Source organism: Odocoileus virginianus, unplaced genomic scaffold (genome assembly GCF_023699985.2).
Source record: "Odocoileus virginianus isolate 20LAN1187 ecotype Illinois unplaced genomic scaffold, Ovbor_1.2 Unplaced_Contig_27, whole genome shotgun sequence".
In the NCBI taxonomy this organism is placed as follows: domain Eukaryota; kingdom Metazoa; phylum Chordata; class Mammalia; order Artiodactyla; family Cervidae; genus Odocoileus; species Odocoileus virginianus.
In genome coordinates, this window is record NW_027224344.1 from 615,201 (window position 1) to 640,488 (window position 25,288).

Genomic DNA, 25,288 nt, shown 5'->3' on the forward strand with positions numbered 1-25,288 from the left:
TGGGAAGAAAATTCTTGGTGCTGAGCCTCCTTGATGTGAAGGAGCAACAGGAATTTTGATTTGCTATCCCTGCTAGCCATTTGATTTGCCATCAGTGCTTATCATTTGCCATAATCTATTTTGTACCTTAATGTACTTTGTAGTTTCCACATGCTTCATTTTCTGTTTCTTGTGTTTTCATGTTTTCTTTATGACCTTTTAACTAATCAATTAAAATGTTTCAAATTATAAATCGAAAAGATTGATCCATTCTTCTGACCTAAATACAAGAGCTGGAATGTGTTTCTTCTTTAAGTTGCGACACTAGCAAACTAAGGAGTAAATATTTAAATCTGTAGCATAGATAATGCATGTTAGAATAAGACAGAATTGATATATGTCCTGCTGCTTAGGTATGTTGTAGAAATACTAATCCTTAGTGGAAATCTTAATCCATCAACATTAAGGTAAGTATAATTTATTTTTCTGATGCAAATAAATATACTATCTGTATTTCAGTCATATTTCCTCCAACTAAATAAGGCAGCAGCTGGGTGTATCTAATAGACATAATTATTACACTATGTGAAATATATGTGAAATAGAAGTAATTACATATTTAATACTGTGGTTATGCATTTTAAATTCTGAACCTAAGGCATGTGACTTCTAAAGCTATATCTAGCATCTTGAATAGTTTGCTTACTTATAAATATCATCAGAAATTGTCTTATGTAGAAGAAGTATAAAGTCTTATCCAAGGGTTTGGTTTTCTTATCAGATACATTGAAGTAATAAGGATTTATTCATTTGAATGGAAAAGTATATGTAATCAAACTGCTTAAAAATATCTCTTAAAAGTATGTCTAGCTGGAACTTTTACAAATATGCAGTGTTAGAGAAGATCACACGTACTTAGTCTTACATATGGAGATCACCCTGAAGCCTGACTGTGACATAATGTATTTTTCTATTAATTCCATTTATCTCAAAGCTTTGACCTTAGTATGAGGTTTGTTTCAGTAGTTTGAATCACCGAGCTCAAATACAGTTATGAACCTCAGCAAGATCTCCAGGCAGTGAGAGAGCTGTCAGGTAATTTCTCAGATCCCTGTGTTGAGACTGGAAGTAACTCATGGCAGCCACTGTCACATGTGTTCCCAAACCTTCAGGGTAGGCATTACCCTCACAACTTTACCAGACTTACGTGACACCAGTACTTTTCAAACTTTCAAAATCTACCCTGTGTGTGTGGTAGCCTCTCAGTCGTGTCTGACTGTGTGACCCCATGAACTGTCGCTTGCCAGGCTCCTCTGTCTATGGAATTCTCCAGGCAAGAACACCTGGGTTGCCATTCCCTTCTCCAGGGATCTTCCCAACCCAGGGATTGAACTCCGATCTCCCATATTATAGTCAGATCCTTTACCATCCCAGCCACCAGGAAGCCCAAATCTACCATAAATGACTTTAAAAATTTTCTTAAGCAAAAGCATCCATAAAATCATGTATCTTATGTAGTAATTACATTTTTTCTGAAACACTAACTATATAACCATTAGAACTGTGGTGATGTCCCTCCTCGCTCCACTGGGGATTTTGCACTGGGAGCCTGGACTGTGAGCCCCATGCCGGGGATGCTCACCTGCCTCCAGCAGAGTTGCGGTTGGGGCATGGAGAGCTGGGCCAGGAGAAGCATGTGCCTTCTGCCGAAGCACAGGCCCTGGAGGACGTGTATGGAGAGTGTGTGCTGTGGAATACAAGTTTTCAGAATATACTTCAAGATCACTTTAAAACACTGTCTTTTTTTCCTTTGGTAGGAATTAAACAGCCCAGTCATTTTCTCCCTTCTCTCTTGAGAGCTTTCCAGTTACTCCTGTGAGTGTGGCAGCCTGTAACTCTCCTCCTCTGAAAGGTCTATTGAAGGGTTTTAAGCTTTACAGTTTGTGTGAAAACCTGCTGCTTCTGCCTCTTTGTCCCCTTCATCACACCCCTCCCCCAATTAAACATTTTTTCTAGCTGCTTAATACCTGGAGAGGTGATAACAAAGTTAACTTGGGTGTTGTCAGATTTTCTACTCAACATTTTATGTAAAATGATAAATGATTGACAGGTCTGTCTCTCTCCTTCCCTTCCTCATTCCTTTCCTCTGCTCACTCAGACCCTTCCTTCTAGTTCACAAGGACAGTTCTAGTTCTTGAGCTCTAAAATCAGGCAGAAATTGTGAATATTAAGTTAGATATACATCATTTATAATAAATAGTTTACGTAATTCTTTTAAATCATGTCAAGGAAGGCTGTACTAGAGTACACTTTCTGAATGTTACCTGGAAGCCCACGTCTTCCACTTGAAGCCTGTGAATATTATACAGTGGGGGAGCTACTGTAAACAGAACCTTACGTTCTATGTTAATGTCAGGTACAGCGCTTCCTACCAGAAATGAGCAGTAGTCGTGTCTTTCCAGCACTCAGTACACTCTTCACCTCTGACTCATCAGGGGAGTTTCACAGACTGCTCCATGGCTATGGGCATACTGGAACTGCTTTTTCTCATTTTTAAATATTTTAGTAGTTAATTATTAAAAATGTTGATTATTGAAACACTGAAGAAATTTATCTTCACTTGCACTGGAAGATTACAGGCCTTTGGAACTGGTGCTGCCAAGGCTCCTGTGTCAGCTCTGCTGCAGTGGCCATGAGCGGCTGAGTCACGCTGAGCTTTAGTCCACTCGCTCACGAGTGGAGATAAAAGTCAGTGTTAATAATTGCTAACGTTTATTGTGCACCGCCTTTATTACACACACTATTAAGTGTTTTATATGCAGTTGTTAACTTATGTAATCCTCACAGCGAGCCCACTTCTGCTGTTAGCCCTATTTAACAGATGAGGACTGAGTATGCTGTAATTGCTCAAGGTCAGACAAGTAGCAGCTGAGTTAGACTCTGAATCCGAACCATTCTCGCCTTGCTGTTCTGTGTGCTCTAAACTCTACTCTCCCTACGCAGTAGCTTGTGTGCTGTGCTGCGTACGCGACGTACGCACTGTGCTCTGTACCTTGTGCTCACACCCTCTGTCCTCCCACCTCCTGTGCTGTGTATAATCTGTCGTCTGTACTCCCCACTCAGTGCTCTGTCCTGGACACGCTCTGTGCTCCCACCCCATGCTCTGCAGTCTCTGTGGTCTGGCCTGTATTCCGCACTCTGCGCTCTGTGCCATGTGCTCTCTGCTCTGTCCTCTATAGTCTATAGTCTGCGCTCCGCACTTTGTGCTCTGTATCCTGCTCCCACACTTCTTTCACTGCCTTTCCGTCCAGATTTGATCTTGGGATAATCTATATCAGCTTTATCAGAAGGAATGTATCCCAGATTCTGTGTGTTCATGTTTATATGTGTATAGGTTATTGACTGTTTTTATTTTACTCAAATCGCCCTCAGTCTTGTAGCCCCATGCCAGAGGCTCGTGTACACCGTCACTTCCATCAGTCCATCACTCACGCTGCAGAGACTCAAGGGAACTTGAGCCTCCCTGGGCCTCTGGGAAGTAAAGTGACTGGAGTTGGTTTTCTGTAGGATTTCTCCCAGTTCTAAATTTTAATCTACACATATAGTGAATATATAGTTATTCATGGAAAGGTTTCCTTTATTTGAGTATGACAGTTAATGTCAAATACACATGTGTTATATGCCCAGGTGTTACTGTGTGTGGCCTCTGTGCTGTCTACATGACGTAGGAATGCCTTTCAGCTCAGTGCAGTTCCGAGTGCTGGCACTTGAAGACTGCGTTTGGTCCACTGACCACCTTGCTGTGCTCAGGGAAAGGTCAGCTTTTGCCTTTTTTTCCCTAGAGGTGACAACCCCTGAATCTCCCAAGAATGTTGCAGAATCGTCCATGGTGAATGGAGGTGTGGCGTCACAGCCCAGAGAAGGTGGGTCAGGAGCCGCCCAGCAGGTGCCCGTGCCACGGAAGAAGCTCCTTAAAGCCCCAACGCTGGCTGAGCTGGACAGCTCCGACTCGGAGGTGAGGCCCACTCCCGTTCAAGGTCAGGAGGCCAGCCCTCCATGGGCCCTTGTGTCGCTCCAGCCGCTGCTTGTCCTCCTCCCAGTTTTCAGCCAGTTTTCAGTCACTCAGTCATGTCCAGCTCTTTTGTGACCCCATGGACTGCAGGGCTAGGCTTCAAACTAGGCTTCCTTGTCCATCACCAACTCCCAGAGCCTGCTCAAACTCATGTCCATTGAGTCGGTGATGCCATCCAACCATCTCATCCTCTGTCTTCCCTTTCTCCTGCCTTCAGTCTTGTCCCAGCATCAGGGTCTTTTCCAGTGAGTCAGTTCTTCACATCAGGTGGCCAAAGTATTGGAGCTTCAGCATCAGTTCTTCCAGTGAATATTCAGGACTGATTTCCTTTAGGATTGACTGATTTGATCTCCTTGTAGTCCAAGGGACTCTCAAGAGTCGTCTTCAACTCTCACATCCATACATGACTCCTGGAAAAACCATAGCTTTGATTATATGGACCTTTGTTGGCAAAGTGTGTCTCTGCTTTTTAATATGCTGTCTAGGTTGGTCATAGCTTTTCTTCCAAGGAACAAGCGTCTTTTAATTTCATGGCTGCAATCACCATCTGCAGTGATTTTGGAGCCCAAGAAAATAAAGTCTGTCACTGTTTCCATTGTTTCCCCATCTATTTGCCATGAAGTGATGGGACTGGATGCCATGATCTTAGTTTTTTGAATGTTGAGTTTCAAGCCAGCTTTTTTACTCTCCTCTTTCACTTTCATCAAGAGGCTCTTTAGTTCCTCTTCACTTTCTGCCATTAAAGTGGTGTCATTTGCATATCTGAAGTTGTTGATATTTCTCCCCAAAATCTTGATTCCAGCTTGTGCTTCATCCAGCCTCTCATTTCACATGATGTACTCTGCATATAAGTTAAATAAGCAGGGTGACAATATGCAGCCTTGACGTACTCCTTTCCCAATTTTGAACCAGTCTGTTGTTTCATGTCCAGTTCTAACTGTTGCTTCTTGATCTGCATACAAGTTTCTCAGGAGACAGGTAAGGTGGTCTGGTATTCTCATCTCTTTAAAGAATTTTCCACAGTTTGTTGTGATCCACACAGTCAAAGGCTTTAGCATAGTCAATGAAGCAGATGTTTTTCTGGAATTCTCTTGCTTTTTCTATGATCCAGTGGATGTTGGCAATTTGATCTCTGGTTCCTCTGCCTTTTCTAAATCCACCTGGAAGTTCTCACTTCACATACTGTTGAAGCCTAGCTTGGAGGAGTCTGAGCATTACCCTGCTAGTATGGAAATTAGTGCAGTTGTGTGGTAGTTTGGATATTCTTTGGCATTGCCCTTCTTTGGGATTGGAATGAAAGGTGACCTGTAGCCACTACTGAGTTTTCCAAATTTGCTGGCATATTGAGTGCACACAGAAGGGTTTTGTTTTTGAACTAAGATTGTTATAAAGTAAATTATAGAGACAGATCTGAAACCCAAATCTAAGCCCAAAATCTTCATATCTCATAAACTTTCTAGTATTCCAACTAGCAGTATATGAGAATGCCTAAGTGAAAATAATTTAACTGGAAAAGGGGCTTAGAAATTGTGTTCAACATCATTACTTTGCAGTAAGAACACGGCCTAGTGGAGGCAGAGGCTTAGTTTACAAAGTCAAGACAACAGAAAAGTAACAGAATCCCTACCAAACTATGAATAGACCTCCCAGCACCAGGTCTTCTTTCTTTTCTCAAAATTCTTAATCTCTGTGTTTTTTTTTTTGGTCTATCTTTAATAACCTCTACTAGCCAGACCCAGGTAACATTGTAAAAGTCAAGATAAGCTTTGATTGGCACTATATCAAAGCTTTCAGTAGGGAAGCAAAGCTTAGGAGCTGTATCTGTGCCTTAACTGGGCATCTTGTCAAGAAAAGGGAGATTTTCCTTCCTGCCCAATGAGTTCGGTGCCGAGGCTTGTATCTGAGATGACTCTGGTGGCCTTAGGGACAGCCCCACCCTGGGAGCACAACTGTGGGACTTCGGACAGTGATAGGGACTTCTGACAGTGGTGAGTGTCAAAGGCTAGTATGATGCTGCTGTGAATAATAGAGCACATGTATCTTTTTGAATTAGTGTTTTTGTTTTTTTTCAGATACATACCCAGGAGTGGAATTGCTAGGCCATATGGTAGTTCTGCTTTTAGTTTTTTTGAGAAACCTTCATACTGTTCTCCACAGTGGCTGCAGTGATTTACATTCCCACAAACAGTGTACAAGCGTTCCCCCTTCTCCACATCCTCTCCAACATTTATTATTTGTGTTTTTTTTGTTTTGTTTTGTTTTTGGTGATAGCTTTTCTGACAGATGTGAGGCAATAGCTCCTTGTGGTTTTGATTATAATTTCCGTGGTAGTTAGCAGTGCTGAGTATCTTTTCATGTACCATGTTGGCCATCTGCATTTCCTGTTTGGAAAAATGTCTGTTCAGTTCTTCTGCCCATTTTTTCATTGTTTTTTTCTTGATGTTAAGATGAACTGTTTAAGTCCTGTTTGTTTATTTTTGCTTTTATTTCCTATTTTAGAAGATGGATCCAATAAAATATTGCTACAATTTATATCAATAAGTGTCCTGCTTACATTTTCCTCTGGGAGTTTTATGGTATCCGGTTTTACAGTTAGATCTTTAATCCACCTTGAGTTTATTTTTTAATGGTAGGATTAGTTTTCAAGTAGTCTGAAAGTAGGTCAGCTCCCTAAGGTGGGCAGGACAGAAGCAGGGGGCAATCCACGGCTTCTGGGAGAAAATCCCAAGAGGTGCTGAGCCACATCCCTCCCCACAGCAATCCCATGCCCACCCTACCTGCCCAGGGCAGACTCCTCACTGCTCTCAGAGGAAGCGTTTCAGACCCTTGGGAAGGAGGGAGGCTGTGCAGCATGGACATGCCTCAGACTTCAGTAAAATTAGCTGTAACAGTGGTTCTGGGAAGGTTGGTTGAAGGATGTACAGCAGGGATGGTTTCTGCTGTTTGAATCAGGAGCTCCCACCTCATAACTGCTGAGAAATCCTCTTTTCCTCTGAGATATTCATAGCTTTACTTCCTTTTGACCTTCCAGAAGCAGGAGATAAGCTAGTTCTCACTGACTTTTCTATAGATGTGTATGATGTCCTATGTATGACCTCTGGGTGAGGCTTGGCTGATGTCACCTGGTTTGTTCTTGGCAGTGAGCACCAGGAGGAGGTGGCTTCTCAGACCGTCCTTGTGTGGACTCTGTACACGGCTTTCTTCTTCTCCTGTTACTTGACTAGGTCCTTTATAGTGGGGCTTGTTCGAAACTAATGCTTTCCACACTAAGTAGGTCAGAAAGGATTTTCACTATTTGTCTCACATAATCATAGATTAATATATTAACCTAGCTTTCTTCTATATTTAAAAATATTTAGCAGTTTTCTCTATGTATTATGGAATTGAGTTGTCTTCCAGTTAATATATATCTCCTGTCACATAGTAAGTAGTAAATTTTTCATGAATAAATATTGTACCTCACTTTGGCATAGTCTAAAACAAATTAAGAAGGTCTCTTCTCACAAGTAATAGGAATTTAAATTCTATTTGACACAGTGCAGACATATTTCTCATGAAATATGTTTTCATTCATTCAACAAATATTTATGCGTTACTTAGTAAGGGATGGATTTGGTAGTAGGTAACAACAATGAACAAAACACATCTACCTCTGTAGGGGTTATAAGTCTATTAGTTTTTTAAGTATGTTAAATACTTGACTGATGATATTAATCACCCTTTGTTGTGTGCCAGGTGATGTGTTAAGCATCTTAAATGTGTTGTCAGATTTTTCCTTGTAGTAACCCTATTGAAATTATGAAACTGAAATAAGAAACTTGCTCTATGTCACATCACTCTAATGAGGAACAAAGCTGGGGCACACACTCAGATATGTCTAATTTTAGATCCCTTCTAGTTTGTCTCCAACTTGCTTTGAACCTTGGACATTAAAATGTGGTGCCTCACGTTACTCTTACGAGTGAACACCCTTAATGAGCATGAGAGCAGTAGTATCTAAGAAATCTGTCTCTCCCCCTTGCCCTGTGTCTTTTTCAGGAGGAGACCCTGCCAAGGTCTGCCAGCAGCAGCAGTGCATCTCCCTCCTTCCTGGAAGACCCCTTCCTAGAGACTGTGTCCACAAGGAAGAGTGAGTATTTGTGGTACAAGAACCAGTGTCAGATGCCTTAAAAAACATGTTTAACCTAGAAAAGGGAATCCCAAAGTGCCTTGTTGTCATTTGGGGTAACTAAAGAACCAGTCCTGGAATTGCACTGGTCAGGAGCAGAAATAATCATTTTTTTCCTAGAATAACATCATAAGATAGGGCTAAACTGGTAGTTGGGTCTCAGGTTCTCAACTTAACAACAAACCAGTCACCTTTGGGCTTACAGATAATAGCTGTTGGGAGTAGGTCAGCCTGTGTTTACTTTTTAGAATTACCTCATTATCTAAATTTAAGCCAGAAGCCCTGAATAATCACACTTGTTATCATTCCTTCTACACACACACAAATACACCCCCACACACCCTTCCCCCTTACCCACGTAGGTAATAAAAACACGTTTATAACTCTTCAGGTTATAGGTTCTAATACAGAATCTAAAGTGAAGTGATTTTGAAAAGTACTATTGGCCATCTTTTTGAAAGTTCTTACTTGGCTGTGTCGGGTCCTCACTGGGGTGTGTGGGATCTCTGTGGGGTCTCTCCCTGAGGTGCCCAGGCTGTCTAGCTGTGGGGTGTGGGCTTAGTTGCTCCAACGCATGGGGTCTTAACTTCCCAAACCAGGTATTGAACCTGTGTTCATGGCATTGCAAGGCAAATTCTTAACTAGTGGACCACCAGGGAAGGCCCAGTGTTGGTAATCTTTTCATTTGTAAGATTAATATAAAGGATTAACAATTAAATATTAGAGGGGAAGATTCTGGGCAGTCAGCAGAGTAGCAGGCACCATGTAGTTGTCTTTCCAACTAGACAATAACTGCAGTGGCAGAATCTGTCTAATATAATTATATTTGGAATGCTAGAATCTGTTGAATGTTTACAACTTCCAGGGGAAGATGGTGAATTGTGGTTAACTTCAGTAACCTTCAGTAAGATTTCAGCTCTTAGTGAGTGGCAGCCATTCATTCCCCTGTCCCCATCCACATGACAGGCAGCTGTGTGCCGTTCCTGAAACAGCTTGCACACAGCTGGCGGGGCCCAGACGGACAAAATAACCTGGCCCTTCAGATCTTGGGGCTCTGTGTTCTGGTCACTGCTGCTGATTTCAGAGGTGCAGACAGATGTATACGGCCATTGCTGAGCTGTTGTCAGCTTCCCCCTCACCCCTTCATATTCCAGGGGATATGCGAGAATTGGAAAGTGACCATGAATGCCCAGGGAATGGCTCATCAAGGACCTGAGGAGATGTTAAGTTAACATCAGCCTGATCTTCAAAGATCAGCCTTCAACAGTAAGAGAAACAGTGAATGGAGACAGTAACAAAACTCAGCAAACTCTGGGGAAGGGTAGAATCTAATTTCCAGAATTACCACATTGATAAATTCAAATGTCCAGTGTTCAACAAAAAATCACAAGGCACATAAAAAAACAGGAAAGTATGGCTCATTCAGAAGAAAAAATAAGTCAACAGAAACTGTCCCAGAGCAAAAGGGAGGTTTATTTCTATAAGCATTTATGTTAAAAACAAGACTTGTGTTGAAAAACAAAATTCAACAGGTAGTCACACAATAAATGTTCTGGTTTTAAAAACAAGAATGATGTCAAATCAAAAAAATATATATAATTTGAAAATATCTTTTGTTTTCTGGGTTGTCTTTTCACTTTCTTTTTTTAGCTTTTTATTTTGTATTGGGGTATAGCTGATTAACAGTGTTGTGATAGTTTCAGGTGAACAGTGCAAAGGGACTCAGCCATACATATACATGTATCCATTCTCCCCAAACTCCCCTCCCATCCAGGCTGCCACATGACATTGAGGAGAGTTCCATAGCACTCTGAGGCTTTCAATTGGAACATTTAGTCCATTTCCATTTAAAGCAATGATTAATATTTGTGCACGCGTGCTTAGTTGCTCAGTTGTATCTGACTCTGCACTCCCACAGACTGTAGCCCACCGGGCTCCCCTGTCCATGGAATTCTCTAAGCAAGAATACTGGGGTGGGTTTTCATTCCCTTCTCCAGGGTATCTTCCCAACCCAGAGATCAAACCCAGGTCTCCTGCATTGCAGGCGGATTCTTTACAGGCTGAGCTACCAGGAAAGTCCATTGTTGGTATTTATTGATATTAATAGATATGTATGTACTACCATTTTGTTCATTGTTTTGCAGTTGTTTTTATTTCCTTTTATTCCAAGAAAAAAGGAATCTTTTTCCTTGATGACTATCTTTAGTGTTACATGGAGTCCTTTCTCTTTTCTGTGTATTTGTTATATAGGCTTTTGGTTTGTGGTTACCACATAGGTTCATATATTGACAGGTGAATATTTTAAGTTGATGACCTCTTACATTTAAACACATTCTAACAGTACTACATTTTTACCCTGCCAAACACATTTTGTTTTTAATAATCACATTAAAAAAAATAATAATAATCACATTTTACATTTTTATTTATTTTTTTAGCCCTTTAGACATTCAATTTATTTTATATCCATTTAATATATCGTCTGGGACTTCCCACGGTCCAGTGGGAAATGCCCCCAAATACAGGGGGCCCAGGTTTGATCCCTGGTCAAGGAACTAAATCCCACATGCCACAACTAAGACACAGCTCAGCCAAATAAATAAATAATAAATATTTAAAAATATACATATCATCCAACAAAGTACAATAAAGTTTACAACCAGGTGCATAACAAGGTAACTGTAAACAATTTAATACCGCTGAACTGTATGTTTTAAAATGGTATAATTGGTAAATTTTTACAGTGTTCAGTTGGGTTAGATGGTAAATATTATGTTCAATTTAAATAATTTATGCAATTATTTAAAATTTTGCTAAGAAAAAACATATTACAGTATCTTTAGTATATTGACTTCATTTTTTGTATATGTATATGTGGAGGTTTCAGTGGTTAAAATTCTTCAAATGGTATTTTGATTTACTTAAACAGATTACATCAAAAACAATAGGAGCTGACCTTGGTTATTATCTGTAATTGGTATTTGACCAGACCCATTAAATATTATAGAGACTTCATTAAATCACATGATGGATTTCTGTACCTTTTCTTGATTGAGGGAATTATATTCTGTTTTTTTTAAGTGATTTATTGCTCGGACAGTCTAAGTAGATGGTCATCTCCTCCTCACTGTGCTGACTTTCACTTTTCCTCAACTTATTACTGCGCAGAGGGTGGGAGGAAGGACGGAGAGACAGACAGCAGAGTTCTTGATGTCCTCCTGTGTTTCCACAATGTGAATCAGAGCCTGAAACATTGCCCATTTAAACTCTGTCCCCAGATATTCCTAGACAGAGGAGCAGTGGCATATATAGTATTAACATTGAAGGTGAAACTTATTTTTTTAATTTAAATAAAGCTTGATTTAAACTAAGGATAAAATGTCTTGATGCACATCAAGAAGAGTTTTCCTATTTCCTTTTAAAAGCAAGGTATACATGACAATTTTGGTATGATTTGACACAAACAATACATAATTTTCACATGCTTTTAAAATAAAGCCCAAGACCTATTCCTTGAATTCTTTGCCCTTGAAATTGTTTATTGAATACAAGTCTTTTGCCCAATTAAAAAAATAATTTGAATAAAGCCTAAGACTCTTAATTGCAAAATTCTGTGGAAAATAACAGGATGGCATTTGTATTATGAATCTGAGACTCCATTTATGTTGCCTTTTATGCATGAATTTGAATATTGAACACTTTTTCCTTTTCCTTGCTATTTCAGTAGCAAGTTTATCTTGCAAAGATTATTCTATAACAGTCTTCCAGGGTCCCCTAGTGGCCTCCAGTCCTAATGTATCACTCAAACAAAATCAACGCTTCATCTCTGCAGTTGGTCACACATGGCAGAGGGTTTTCTGTTAGAAATTTGAAACCTAAGTTGCTTTTTTTTTTCTTTTATAAGAGAATTGATTTCAGTTTGGTTCATCCTGTTTCTTCAGACCCTCCCAAGTTTTTGCCCATATCCTCCACACCTCAGCCTGAGCGACGGCAGCCACCCCAGAGACGACATTCCATTGAGAAGGAAACACCCACTAACGTGAGACAGTTCCTGCCGGCATCCAGGCAGAGCTCCCGGTCTCTCGTAAGTAGCCCACAGACTCTGCAGAGAAACTTGTAAGCAGTTAGAGACCTGGAATCATTAGTTTCCTTGAGAAGCTTCCAGAAGCTAGAATGAACTTTATAAATAACCTTATTTGTTATTAGCTGAAGAAAACCAATTCTAAGAGTAACCAAGTGAAATCTGACATTCTTTGTTCATTTAAAGTACTTTTTTCCCCCTGGAACACTTATTTATGGTTCAAAGTATAGATATTTAGTAAAGAAACATTTTTTTTCCTTTCAAATGCCACTTAAAAATTGTTGAAACTAAACAGAAAACTTAGTGAAGTCTGACTACAGTAGACTTTTATTGAGGCAGATGTCCAAAGGGAGAATTTTGATTCATAAAAATGCATTATTCCATGTTTTCAAGCATGTTTTGCGATACTGGAGTCACTGCAGCTGTTTGGATGGGTTGACAGTTTGCGCTGTTTTCCAGAGACATCCAGGCTCACATCATGGCTATTCACTTCTCAGACAGGGGATGTAGCCCACGAGGTCCTTCCAGGAAGAGGCAGTGGATCTGCCAGAGGAAACCTGCAAAGGTTCTTTCTGTCCCACTTGACTTCCCAAATACCTGCAGGCAAAGTACAAGGATTCAGTCAATAATTCTACTAGCAGCCAACCTGTGTTTCTTCAGATTCTCATGAATAAAACACTATAGACTCTGCTGAGTCCATACTTTAAGGGTGTAATGAATCACCAGTGTGGTTCAAGGAAGCAATGATAGAGGTCCCTCCCTCCAGTGGTGTGGTTTTTGTGAAGAAACCAAGTTTGAACTGCACTGATAGCGTTGAATTGATCAGTCATCTCTATTCCCAAATAATGTGATTAAAGAATTAATGATTTTGTGGCAACTCTTGTTAGGATTCCTCTAAGTCCTATTCCTCACACACTGAAATATGCTGAAATACAGCTTTATCAGTGGTTTACCACCTGAAAAACAGAACTCTCACCAGACACGTTCAAACTTTAAAATCCAAAGGCTTTTTTTGTTAATACGTTATTTGACAAAATACATAGTTAACTGCTACAACTGAAAAATACATGAGAGGGAGCGCCTTTGTGATTTTTTTTCCACAAGCCCAATGATTAGAAGGTTCTTTTCTTTACACAGCTTTTCCTAGAAGTCAGTTTGTCATTCAGTTGTGTGTGCCTGGCCTTGCGATCATATGATGTCACTGTTGAGGTTAAAATTAACAGTGTAAAGACACTGTCAGATTAACTACAAGCAGTATTTGGCTGGTGCATGTGTGCTAAATTGCTTCAGTCATTTCAGACTCAGCGACCCCCATGGACTGTAGCCCACCGGGCTCCTCTGTCCATGGGATTCTCCAGGCAAGAATACTGGAGTGGGTTGCCATGCCCTCCTCCAGGGGATCTTCCCAACCCAGGGATCAAACCCATGTCTCTTATGTCTCTGGTGTTGGCAGGTGGGTTCTTTCCCACTAGCACCACCTGGGAAGCCCTGTTGGCTGGTGATAGAAACTTCACCAAGGAAGGCTATGAGGTGTCTTCCTGGCGCAGGGGAGCTCAGTGTGTATGGTCAGACTGTGAGCTGTTTTTGTGGAGGAGGAGAGCAAGGTACAACCAGCATGCCTTTGATTAGAAGGGGCTTAGTGAGCAGGCAGGGGAGCCCTGTGGTCTGTGCGGACTGGTATTTGTTCACAGAACTCCACCCCTTCAGTGCCTCTAGGGCCCAGCTGAGATGCAAGAACCTCCAGATCAAAGTCCTGACTTTTCTTGCCAGTAGCTTATCATGGGAAATCCCTAAAATCCCACTCCTTTAGTGGCAGTGGCGTCTGGTTTTGTAAGTATTGTTTTTAAAAGTATGATTTAGCTATTTTTTTAAGAAAACACTGAAGCATTTTGCATTTATAAGGTCTCAGCTAAAGACAGCAGAAAAGTCTTTTGTTGTTACTGATTTTCATTTATTTTATTTTATTTTTTTGATTTTCATTTATATTGGACCTTCCTCCCTTTCCTCCTGGGGTTTCCCAGGTTGGCACTAGTGAGAGCTCACCTACCAATAGTGTAGACACAGGAGATGCAGATTCAATCCCTAGGTCAGGAAGATCCCCTGGAGGAGGGCATGGCAATCCACTCCAGTGTTCTTGGCTGAAGAATCCAATCCCATGGGCAGAGGAGACTGGTGGGCTACAGTCATGGGGTTGCAGAGTCGTATACAACTGAAGAGACTTAGCACCCTTTCCTCAGGATGTTGAAAGTGTACTTTTTTGCATCATTTGGTCAGATGATTGGGGGCAGCGCCTTCCGAGTAGGGGAGGGGTGGCTGCTGGGTGTGTTTCTGCTGTCGCCTTGGGCCTGCATCCCGCAGACCTATGTGGGAGATGGAGTTCACAGGACAGCTGAAGTGTTGCTGTGTGAACTCAGATTCTCCAGCCGTGACTTCGTGGTTTGTTTCCTTTTGACACATAATGGATGCAGATGATGGCCTGGAGACCCGTGTGGAATCTAACGTTAATGCCCTCTGTGGTGTTTTTGTCTGTTTTTCTTTCATGCTCTATAATGGTTCTGTATCAGTCACTCATGTTCAGCAGTATTTTCTCCATTTCTTCTCCCCTGCCGTTCTCTTCCCCATACGTATTGTTCAGGTTCCAAGGATGACCAGAGCATGGCCAGCGCCGCCTTTCCGACCACTTTTTTCTACCCTCCAAACAGCTTCTCTGCTCGGCTCTCACCCTTTGGAGGCAGCCATGCTGGGGGTAGCAGGGGCTGTTTATTATCTGTGTGAGAGAGCTTTTACCAGCAGGTGGAGACACACACAGGTTGGCCTCCTGCGGGCTCTGGGAATTACCTTCCTCTGTCTCTGGTCGTGATGCCTCAGCTGCCACACTCTGCACAAATTAACAGCTTAGATGGACACTTTGCTTCTGACCGTTGATTCCAATCTTTGGTAGATGCATAGATCACACCATGATCTCAAATGACAGGATGATAGTGAAAGGACAACAAACTCAGAATGCAGCAGCGTCAGGGAGCCTGTGGGCGGAGCTTCTGAGGGACCTGATGGAAAGGCATCCCCGCCAGCCTCCCCCAGAAGCTGTCCACACTCAGCTGCCCAGCCAGGGAGTCACGGGGATTCTTCCTCTTCTCCAGCTCCTGTGTGGCTGTGTTACGATGGTCAGGATGGTTGTTACAAAAATCCACGCTGCTTCTCTGTACAGAGAAATCAAGTTTTCTTTTATCGATGTGATTATTTAAAATATTTTAAATACTCACTTTGTATTGTCTTTTGAGATTTTCATACAGAATACACTTTTTAGACAAAGTATAATTCCCAGACCTCAGTGGCATAAAAAATCTTGGGGACCGTCTTCAGGCTTCCCCTGCCCGCAGTGCAGCCGATGTGGCAGCAGCCCACCTGGCTCCAGGATCCTTCCTGTTGACCAGACCGGTCCTTGACAAGCAAACTGCCGCTAGTTTCTTTTTCTTTATTACCCATCTTGGTTCAGAAAAGAAACTGAATGTAAATGAGGTACAACAGATTACTTTCTCTTCATTTGGCATGAAATTCAGGCTTCATCCTGTTTTTCGTTTTTGATGTGGCCATGTGAGCCGTGGTCAGATGCAGGAGTGGCATTTAGTACCGCCCCTCCTACTGCTGTTTCTGAAGATCTCTGACATTTTGTTTTTATTGTCAACCCTCCCCAGTCTGTCTACTGAGTCTATAGATGACTTTAGATAGATAATTTACCTTGAATTTTAAAGATGAACTTGGATAAAAGAGTTACTATTTGCTCTTTTTAAGTGTGCTTTCCTTTGGTTTATTAAGAACTCAAAAGGCTGTTTTGGATAATTGTCAAATCTCTCCTACTTATTTATGAGGTTTTGGCTAACCAAAAACACTATAAAGTGTGACTGTTTCTGTTTCTCCAGCTCAGTAACAGATGATATACTGTGCTCTCTAATTTCTGTGCTGGCTTAACTCTGATGCCTTTTGAATGGTAAATACAACCAGAATATTTAACAGAAACCCAGCCATTTTAGTGACATATGCACAGTGAGTTCTAAAGGCACAGCTGCCCTGTAGTATATTGTGATCTCTGAAAACTTAAGATTTAGCTTCCCGTTTCTAAATTTGGGAGCCGTCCTGTAGCACAGAGCAGCCAGAGAATCAGTCGTGCTGCTCTGGCCCCCGGCGTCTGTGCCGGGCCAGGGCCCAAGTTCCGTGCCTGCTGTAGTGTGGCCAGCCCCTCGTGACAGAGGGGACAGGGGCTCAGCTCGGGGTGGGGTGCGAACCCTGAGTGCCCTTCACATTTTGCAGCATGAGGATCTCAGCAAGATCTGGGGTAATTTGGCTTTGGGGATGTTGAATCAGTATTTTTTCATCAGTTGAAAAAAAAAATGAAAGCTAGTCTATAATTATTTATTTTCTTTCATGTTGCATTAAAGTTTTGTTGTCCTTGGGAAAGCACCAGATTTAAAACATTAGCATTTGACCTGATGGAAGCTATTTACCAAAGGATAATCTGCTTGAAATTCTAAAAAAAGAACATGAACACCAAAAAAAACCCCACCATTTCTTATTTTATCTAACAGAGCAGTGGATTTGGGTATGGTTCAGAGCAGAAAGTCAAAAGTAGGCTCTGACTGAGCCCGTCTGTGACTCGAGGCTGAGGAGAGGGCAGTGCCTGCTATCAGGGTTGCAGCACATCTCACCGCCTGCGTCACACTGTAAGGTTGCCATCTTCGTAACACACGGCCACCAATCTCAGGGAACAGTTTCTGCTTGTTTGCTAGATTCATATATAGGTAGTCATGCTCGTCGCTGGTGAATAAAGACGACTGTAAAGACTTCTTAACAACATGTCAGAAGCTGAGAAAAGTTGCTGTTCAGTGTGTGCAGCCGGCACATTAGTCTGAGCACAGTTGTGATGTCCAGCACTCAGAGGCTATCCTGTCCCAGTGGACACACACACACTCTGTTCTCAGGGCCGAGCAAAGCACAGTAAATATTGGACATGCCAACTGAAGCTTATTATCTTTGAAAGCTCTTCTTACTGAGAGAAAATTGTGTGATGGTGGGATTTTTTGAGTATTTATACATCCTAGAGCACATGATATAATCTAACAAGCTATCCTCCCATCCTCCAGATGCTAAGCTGTTCGTCTTAAAAATTCAACTGAAGGATCTTTTCTAAAACATTTTTAGCAAATTTAATCTTCCCTAAGTTAGCTTGAACAGAGATAATTTTGTAATGACTATAAGCAGCAGTAATTCTGCAAGCTTTTTTTTTTTAGTAAATGCTAATGTTTGTCAAGTTTGCAGCCTAGAATTTTGTTTTTCTCTGATTAGAAGACAGAACTGAATGTTAAATCTCCATGAATTGCATCCATAGTTTTGTGCTTTCTTGTTTGGCTTGTCTGACTCCAGAATGCCTGTGCACAGCGCTGCTCTGTGTGTGGGTGTGAGTTCGTGTGTGCACACCGAGGGCACGGGTTTGTGAGGCCCACGTGTTGTGGGCGCACAGGATGTTTCGGTCTTTCTGCTGGGTCCACAATCAGTGCAGGGCCAACTGGGAGCAGGCGAGAGGCTCTTTATTCAGTGGGATCAGTTACGTCAGCGTCATCCTCCACAGTCCCATATGGAAAAGTGACAAGGGCTCTGGAGCGCATGGGGCAGCCCAATGTGAATGTCTGCTGGCCTTCAGGTCCAGTTCACTCACACCGTTAGGAGTTTTCAGGCTATGCTGATGTAACTTAACCACTAAATAACGTTTCTCAATGTCAGTTACTAACCATCTTCTTTGGGCCGTTCTGGGTACCACAAATCAGTGTTTAAAACTGTACCAGTATTGTAGATTTGCTCTTTATCTTTGAGCAAATAGTATACAACAGAAAGCTATATGTACTGTCTTTGTGTATCAGGAGAAAATGGACATAAATTTGGTTTAGAACAGTAACATTTCCCCCAGATTTCAGGACACAGATACTCAGCTCCCCTTCAGGGACTGGATGCCTGAGATGCATCTGAACACACATGAGAAACTTCTGTTATTGGAGGTCTTGGTCGGCTAGTGCTACCTGGGACCTGGAAGTCTTGCTACCTTCTGGGTGTGATCAGAGATTGTGGTCCCCAGAGCGAGCTAGCTCTGCCCCAGGGTTTCCTGGGAGCCTCTTTCTTCTTTGGAGCTACTAACCAGGGCCCTGATATGGAGGGGACATGGCCCTGCCGGAGCGGGTGGGGCTTTTTGCTCACATGGATTCTGACTTTCAGGAGGAGTTCTGCTACCCGGTGGAATGCCTGGCACTGACTGTGGAGGAGGTGATGCACATTCGTCAGGTCCTGGTCAAAGCAGAGCTGGAAAAGTACCAACAGTACAAAGATGTCTACACGGCTCTGAAAAAAGGAAAGGTAGAGCCCTTTCCAGTTGGCGGGTCACGTGGGCACTATCTGCTGCCAGGTGGCACGGGGCTTTGGGGGCTCCAGGGGCCAGAGGCTCACCCTCTGCCAGGCAGTCCCTGTTCCCTTGCTCACAGAAGCAAGTATTATTATTTCTCCCATAGAAATTGAAAACTGTAAGGTTTAAAACCAGGTCTGCTCTTAGTTGTTAAACTTTTAAAGGATTATTGAGAAAATATATCTGAGAAACACAGGGCACTTTTTTAGAATCTTCTTCAGATTGCTTCCATGATGGCAAGACCCTTAAGAGCTGTGGCCTTTTTCTGCCATTTAAAAGTAGAATTATAATCAAATACAGAGCCAGATTGTAACTGTCACAGAATCAAACTTAGTAAAAGGGTCTCTAAATGCTCTTCTCCCTTTGTGTCTACTAAGACTTTCCACATACAAATACGTGTTTAGATGTAAAAATTAGGAAATTAACTGTTGGCAATTCTTTTTTCTCCTTTAAAATTTCTGTTTTTTAGCTCTGCTTTTGTTGCCGAACCAGAAGGTTTTCCTTCTTCACCTGGTCTTACACCTGTCAGTTCTGTAAGAGGTAAGGCTTTTTGTAATTGATGACAGTAGTCAAGGAAACATCTCCACTATCTCATCATTTTTCTAACAGGAACAATAGTAGAAATAATTCAGTGTGTTATCATGTGCCATGCTTATGAGTTACAATAGCAATTGCTTCAACAGTGGATGATTATTTGATATTAAGCCTGGAAAATTTTTCTCTGCATGTATTTCTTTTATGTATTCAAGATAGTTCTAATAATAATATGTCATGTTAGAACAGAAAAAAATAGATGTGACTCTCAGGTGAACCCACAATAGACAAGAAAATCCCGGACATTAAGTTGATCCTTTCATAGGACATAGCATTATGTTTTACAGACTGATGGTCTTTTTGGCAAGCCAGTTATATCAGTTTGTTTTTCCTTCTGGTAGAAGAACTGGAGTTTGGGGGACCAACTGTAGACAGGTAGAGGCATGCAGCCTTTGGCTTCTCTTAACTCTCCAGTCGTATCCATGGAATCACGCTAAGTAACCCTTCTGATTTTGTGTACAGGCCGGTGTGCTCACAGTGTTGCAAAAAGGTAAGCCGAGCTCAGTAAAGTCACAGCTTGTGCTGATTTCAGTGACTCTGCCTCTCCAGCAATCCTGCTCATTCTCAGTTTTATTTGGGATCACAGATGCGGCTGCCCTCCAAGCCATACTCCACCCTTCCTATCTTTTCACTGGGACCGTCTGCCTTGCAGAGAGGGGAAAGCTGTATGAGGCCAGAAAAATCCTCCACTGGCCACCATCGGCCACTTCGGAGCATTGCCAGGTGAGCAGGAGGCCTGGGTCTCCAAAGTGTCCTTTGTGAAAGAAGAAAGCACTTTCAAGGACTGTGGTGACATGGTGGGATATTGGCTTGAGGAGGGGCATGTGTGGGGGTTGGTTTTAATAGTTTTGACCTATACAAATCTCCAGCAGTAGCATGTCAAGGATAATGGCTAGCTCCTTGAAAGACACAATCTCCTAGTTTAATATTTTTTCTACTTTGGAAATAATTACTTTTATGTATCCTTTAAAAGTTATCTTTAAAACTATCCTTTTCTGTGGAGTTGAAAACTTGCACATAAGAGTCTAATCTTTCTTTCCTTTAGTTTTGAAAAAAATATTTTTAATCCTGTGTTTACAGTGGTCTGAAATAGCCGACTTAAATTCCTAACATAAAGACAGAAATAAAGCTTTATGCCAAGAGCTGGCATTTTAAAAGGAAAACATGCCTGGGTATCAATTGCTTTGTGTTCAGGTTAGTGTTGGTCTTTAACAAAGATAGGAGAAAGGCAGACCAGCTCAGGTCCCAAGCTGGCAGGGCCCAAGGGGCAGGCTTTTACACACCAGCAGCCCCTCCATCTGTGAGGGACAACTAGCATTGGTGTCAAATGCTGGATGGTGGCCATTCAGCATGTCAAGGCCTGTGGACAGTGAGGTGAGGGAGTTGGAAGCTCCTCAGACCTGTGTCCGAGGCTTCTGCCCTGTGCTCAGCCCCTATCCTGGGCTCTTGAGTTTGGGCTGCTGTCCATGGGCTCAGGACACGCGAACATGGCTGCTATTCTTTCCTGTACTTAATTCTACGTTCCTGTTTGGTTTAATTAAAATAGTGAGTAGATGATTCATAGTTATTTCCAAAAACTATCCAAAATATTTATGGTGATGTTGGTCTAGTTAACTCCAGCTCTCTGGAATCCAAATAGTTACCTGGCTAAAAGACAATTGCTGTAGTCAGGGGGTATATTTGATAAATACATGTGAAAATAAGAAAGCTAGTCCAAAGATAATTTTTCAGGTTGTGTCACAGGATTAAGATAAATTTACTTCAGTTTCCTGTAGTTTTCTGACCTACCATCAACAGTTAAGTAATGTTCATTAACTGTGACATGGGGTCACTGAGAAAGAACTTGAAGTTTTGTATCATCAGTGGGGCGTTAGCAACATGAACTTCATTTCAGTTGTTAGCGTTCATGATCTGTGTGCAGTAGGTGAATACTCTGAATATTCTATTTTACAAAAATTCTATAAGGGGGTACAAAGATTCTTAATAAAACATGTTTCCTGGTTTGTTTTTTTAAAAAATATTTTGAACGTTGTCACCAGTTATAACTTCTTTGGATGAATCTGAGATGGGCCAGTCATCACCTACTCCATTATATTTTGGCAACAAATTTGCTTTTTCTACATGTATTTTCTTAGTATTTCAGTAGAATTCTTAAACAATAATGGATATTTTAAATGTTTTTTTCAAGATTGTCCTCAAAATCCAAGTCGGTGGACAAATCAGATGAAGAGCTCCAATTTCCCAAAGAGCTGGTGGAGGACTGGAGTGCTATGGAGGTGTGTGTGGACTGCAAAAAGTTCATTTCTGAAATCATCAGCTCAAGCCGCCATAGTCTGGTGTTGGCCAACAAGAGAGCCCGATTGAAGAGGAAGACGCAGTCCTTCTACATGTCTTCAGCAGGCCCGTCAGAGTACTGCCCCTCAGAGAGGACCATCAGTGAGGTCTGAGCCCTGTGCCTTCCTGTGTGGAGTTGCGTTCCTGTGAGGACACTGAGAGGGCTGTCACTGTCTCCTCACCGTGGTTAACTGGCTCGGGTTTGCATGAGAATCAGGGTTTTGCTGTGTCACATTGTTCCACAGACTAAATGCTGTGTTCATGTCAATTGATAACACGTGACCAGTCACCAGTTGCTCATCTGCACTAAGAGGACAGTAGTTTGAAACGTTTGTGTGATTATAGATTTAGAGGCCAGAAACTTTCCTCTTAGTTCTTTACTGTGCCTGAAATAATGTTCTGACTAAGGCAGAAGGGTTCTCGTGTGAGGAATCAGTCTAGCGCAGGCCTAGAGGCCAGCACGGTCTAAGCAGTAAGTCATATTGGCATTTCCACTGACAGTGTTCCTACCTGATGCACACAGACCCTTGGAGGCCTCACAGCACAGAACCTGCAAGGGTTTGCCTGTGCCTCAAACTGGTTTTAAGTTATTGTTGCTCTGAGACACTTGGGAGGGGCTCTCCACTGCCTCCCAGGACAAAGCATCTGGGCTGTAGGCCCAGGGTTGGTGCCTGTGTCCCTGGGCAGCAAGGCAGTGTCTCCTGAGCAACTGCTAGGCTGTCCTTATCTTGAATGTATTACAGTTACTAGTAGTTCTGTGTTGGAGGTCTAAGAAAGTTTTGTGGCATCATGGGACAAAGGCAGGGTAGAAGTTTGTCCAGAAGCTCAGTACTTTGGCCAGAAGAAGGGCTGTGAGCACCACGGGGAGCGAGCTGGAGCACCCACCTTTCCAGCCACAGTTTTCATAACTTTATAGTCTCACCATCATGACTAAATTAAGCCACAATTTGGTACATAAGGTCTCAAACTGAAATTTATTTTTATAAATGAATTTTAAAGGAAAACCATGGTCTAGTCTTTTAAAACTACTAGAAAATTAACCTGCCGATAAGCTTTTTGGATGCTTTTTGCACACGTTTTCCTTGTAAGCAACTTGAGTGGGTGGGGTAGGCTTTGATGAAGCCAAGCTGGAGGCAGCACCATACACCTGTCATTTCTCAGCTGTGTGGTCCGTTGCGTGGCATATCTCTATCGTTCTGGTTGGCTTGGTGGTGACCAGTCAGTCACATTCACAAGCCTGGTTAATGCGCCAGGCCGCTTTCTGACGCTCTCTAGGACACCAGCACTGCTCACCAAAAGGCATGGCAGTCATTCCACGCCCCCTCAACATTTCTATAGGGAATTAACAGTAATACCTCAGAACTGCTCTGGTAGTGGTTTTTCATGGTTGAAATTTATAAATTAGTAAATTGTTTAAAATTACTTACACTTACAAAATAAACTTTACCAACTGACTAAAGTAATTAATGCATGTTAACACTTTGTATTTGCATGTAAAAGTGGGCCACCAGAAAACCCTTATTATGGAAATATTTAGATGGTTTTAAAGAGGCTCAGGTAAGAGCTTCAAATGTTACATTGAGTGAATCTTGTTTGTACAGTTTTCCAAGGTACGGTTTCAACTGTAGACCCCTGATGGTTTGGCCTGAGCCTCTAGACTATCCCCAGGACAGGTACAAGGAAGACAGTGAGGGGCGGGGGCAGGTGTTTGTGTCCGTGGAAAAAAAGACCCAGGAGAGTGTGCTTTTTAAAATAATGACTAGTTTATAGGTGTTTCTAAAATACAAAAAGCTAACCCCTCCCCCCAAATGAGAATCCCATTCACCTGTCAAAATCTAGCCCATCTGGTCCTTGACTTCACTGCTCCAGGTTTGTGACACTGTTCAGCTATTGGGACATCGTGAGTGGCAGGTTTCCATGGGACAGTTTGCAGAAAGGGTAGAAAAGGGCACATGGCATAGCTGAGATTATAGAAATCAAATCCTCATCCCTTTCTGGTGCCAAACAAATCCCCGCACTCAATCCTCCCGCATCCATGGCATGTGTCCGCCACCTCAACCAAACTGGGTAATTCCGAGGGTCATACACTGCTGGCCTGTGGGGCATGCTTTCACAGTCGCTGCCTTGCCTGTGCCCTGCAGCCCCCCCTCCCCTACTCGTTCCTGGATCCCAGGCTGCTCTTCGTGCTGCTTCAGGCACTTACTTCTGGTCTGACAACAGCGTCGCTGGCTGGCCTTGGGTGGAATCTGATGTGTGTCTGTGTGCCGGCCCTCATTCTCACCTTCTCCCTCCAGGCTGAGAACACTTTCACTTCTCACAGTTTAACTTTGTCAGTGTCAGGAAAGATAGCAAAGCTTGTAAATACTGTAATATATTTATTGGTATTTGGAGGGCATTCATTCAGTGGAAAATAAGAATTAACTCTCCCAACACAAGTAAAAGTTAACTACATCAACTTAATAGTCTAGATTTCAAGTCTTAAGCCTTTCAAATTAAACCAGAAAGTTGTCATGTAGGAGTTTTTAAAATGATCTTACATTTGATGAGATCCCATGATCTCATAAACTCATATCATGTGGTCAGCTCCGTGAACTCATGCCATGAATTTTTTAAGACTCTTATTTTTCTAACTGTATTAATAAATGTCAGACTGGATTTTAGGTGTCACATAGGAAAGTTTTAAATTATGTTGCTATTTGCTAGAGCAAAACAGCAGACAATTTTGTACATGCAGAACTGCTGAAGGGCCATGGAGAAATGTGTACACGTTGACCTGGCTTCTTGCGTGTATAAAGTCCAGACACTGCTGGCATTCAGCGTAACATGATGCTACCAAACATTTTCCATTAAAGTCTTTTAAAATTTATTGAGAAGAAAATAAATGACTTTCCATCATACATTCCGTGTGGAGTTCCTATTATAAAATGGTGTTATCTTTTGGTGACTAGCTGTTTGAAACCACCTAGGTTGGAAACACAAGATACATTTGTGTGACATCAGCAGTTGACGATCAGCTTCAGAAATACAACCTGCAAAGGACCACACTGGAAAAATAAATGAAAATGAGCTGCCACTGTAACTCTGCTGTGTCACCAAGCACCCTGCCTTTGTCACCTTGCAGGGTAGGAAACTAAAATCTACAGATAATTTGTCTCCACAGTTACACTATGTTGAGAAAGATAAAGCTTTTTTTTTCCTAAATAGAATTCCTTATGGTATGTGTTCTTAAAATGTCCCATGAAACAAATTTCTTGTTGTAGCTCTTAATGGCTTGAGTGTAAACCCAGAATGAATTTATGAAGGTCCTGTCTTTATGTTAACTAGAGAGCATCCTTGGCCCTTTACGTGTCTTAAACCTTAGGTGATACTGAATGTGATATGAATCCATTACTTATTTGCCAGATGTACTTTAAGCTCTTCTTGCACTAGGTACCTGTGACAGGTGTGTGACAAGACCTCAGTTCGTAATCCACATGCTCACTGACTGAGTCCAGAGCACAGCCCTTGCCTTGTTAACAGCTCCTGGGTTCTGCAGACATCAGAACCAGGAAGGGAAGCTCTTGGCCTCCCTTATTCAACTGCGTCTTTCTTTCTCCTTTCCGGCCCCTAGTGAGG

General features: G+C 42.0%; 1 protein-coding gene across 5 annotated transcripts in view; it reads left to right on the forward strand.

Moving 5' to 3' along the window:
* The window catches only part of SPIRE1 (spire type actin nucleation factor 1), a 173,895-nt gene extending 149,325 nt beyond the window's left edge, over nucleotides 1-24,570 (forward strand). For 4 of the 5 annotated variants that reach the window (XM_070464512.1, XM_070464513.1, XM_070464514.1 and 1 more), the window contains 8 exons: nucleotides 3,822-3,994; nucleotides 8,090-8,180; nucleotides 12,161-12,303; nucleotides 18,562-18,699; nucleotides 19,215-19,285; nucleotides 19,802-19,829; nucleotides 19,926-20,062; nucleotides 21,528-24,570. In XM_070464512.1, the coding sequence (XP_070320613.1) occupies nucleotides 3,822-3,994; nucleotides 8,090-8,180; nucleotides 12,161-12,303; nucleotides 18,562-18,699; nucleotides 19,215-19,285; nucleotides 19,802-19,829; nucleotides 19,926-20,062; nucleotides 21,528-21,786 (1,040 nt within the window). In that variant the 3' untranslated portion in view covers nucleotides 21,787-24,570. Of the gene's footprint in view, nucleotides 1-3,821; nucleotides 3,995-8,089; nucleotides 8,181-12,160; nucleotides 12,304-14,935; nucleotides 15,110-18,561; nucleotides 18,700-19,214; nucleotides 19,286-19,801; nucleotides 19,830-19,925; nucleotides 20,063-21,527 lie in introns of all 5 variants that reach the window. The other variant, XM_070464511.1, reaches the window with a different exon arrangement.
* Nucleotides 24,571-25,288: the final 718 nt, after the last annotated feature.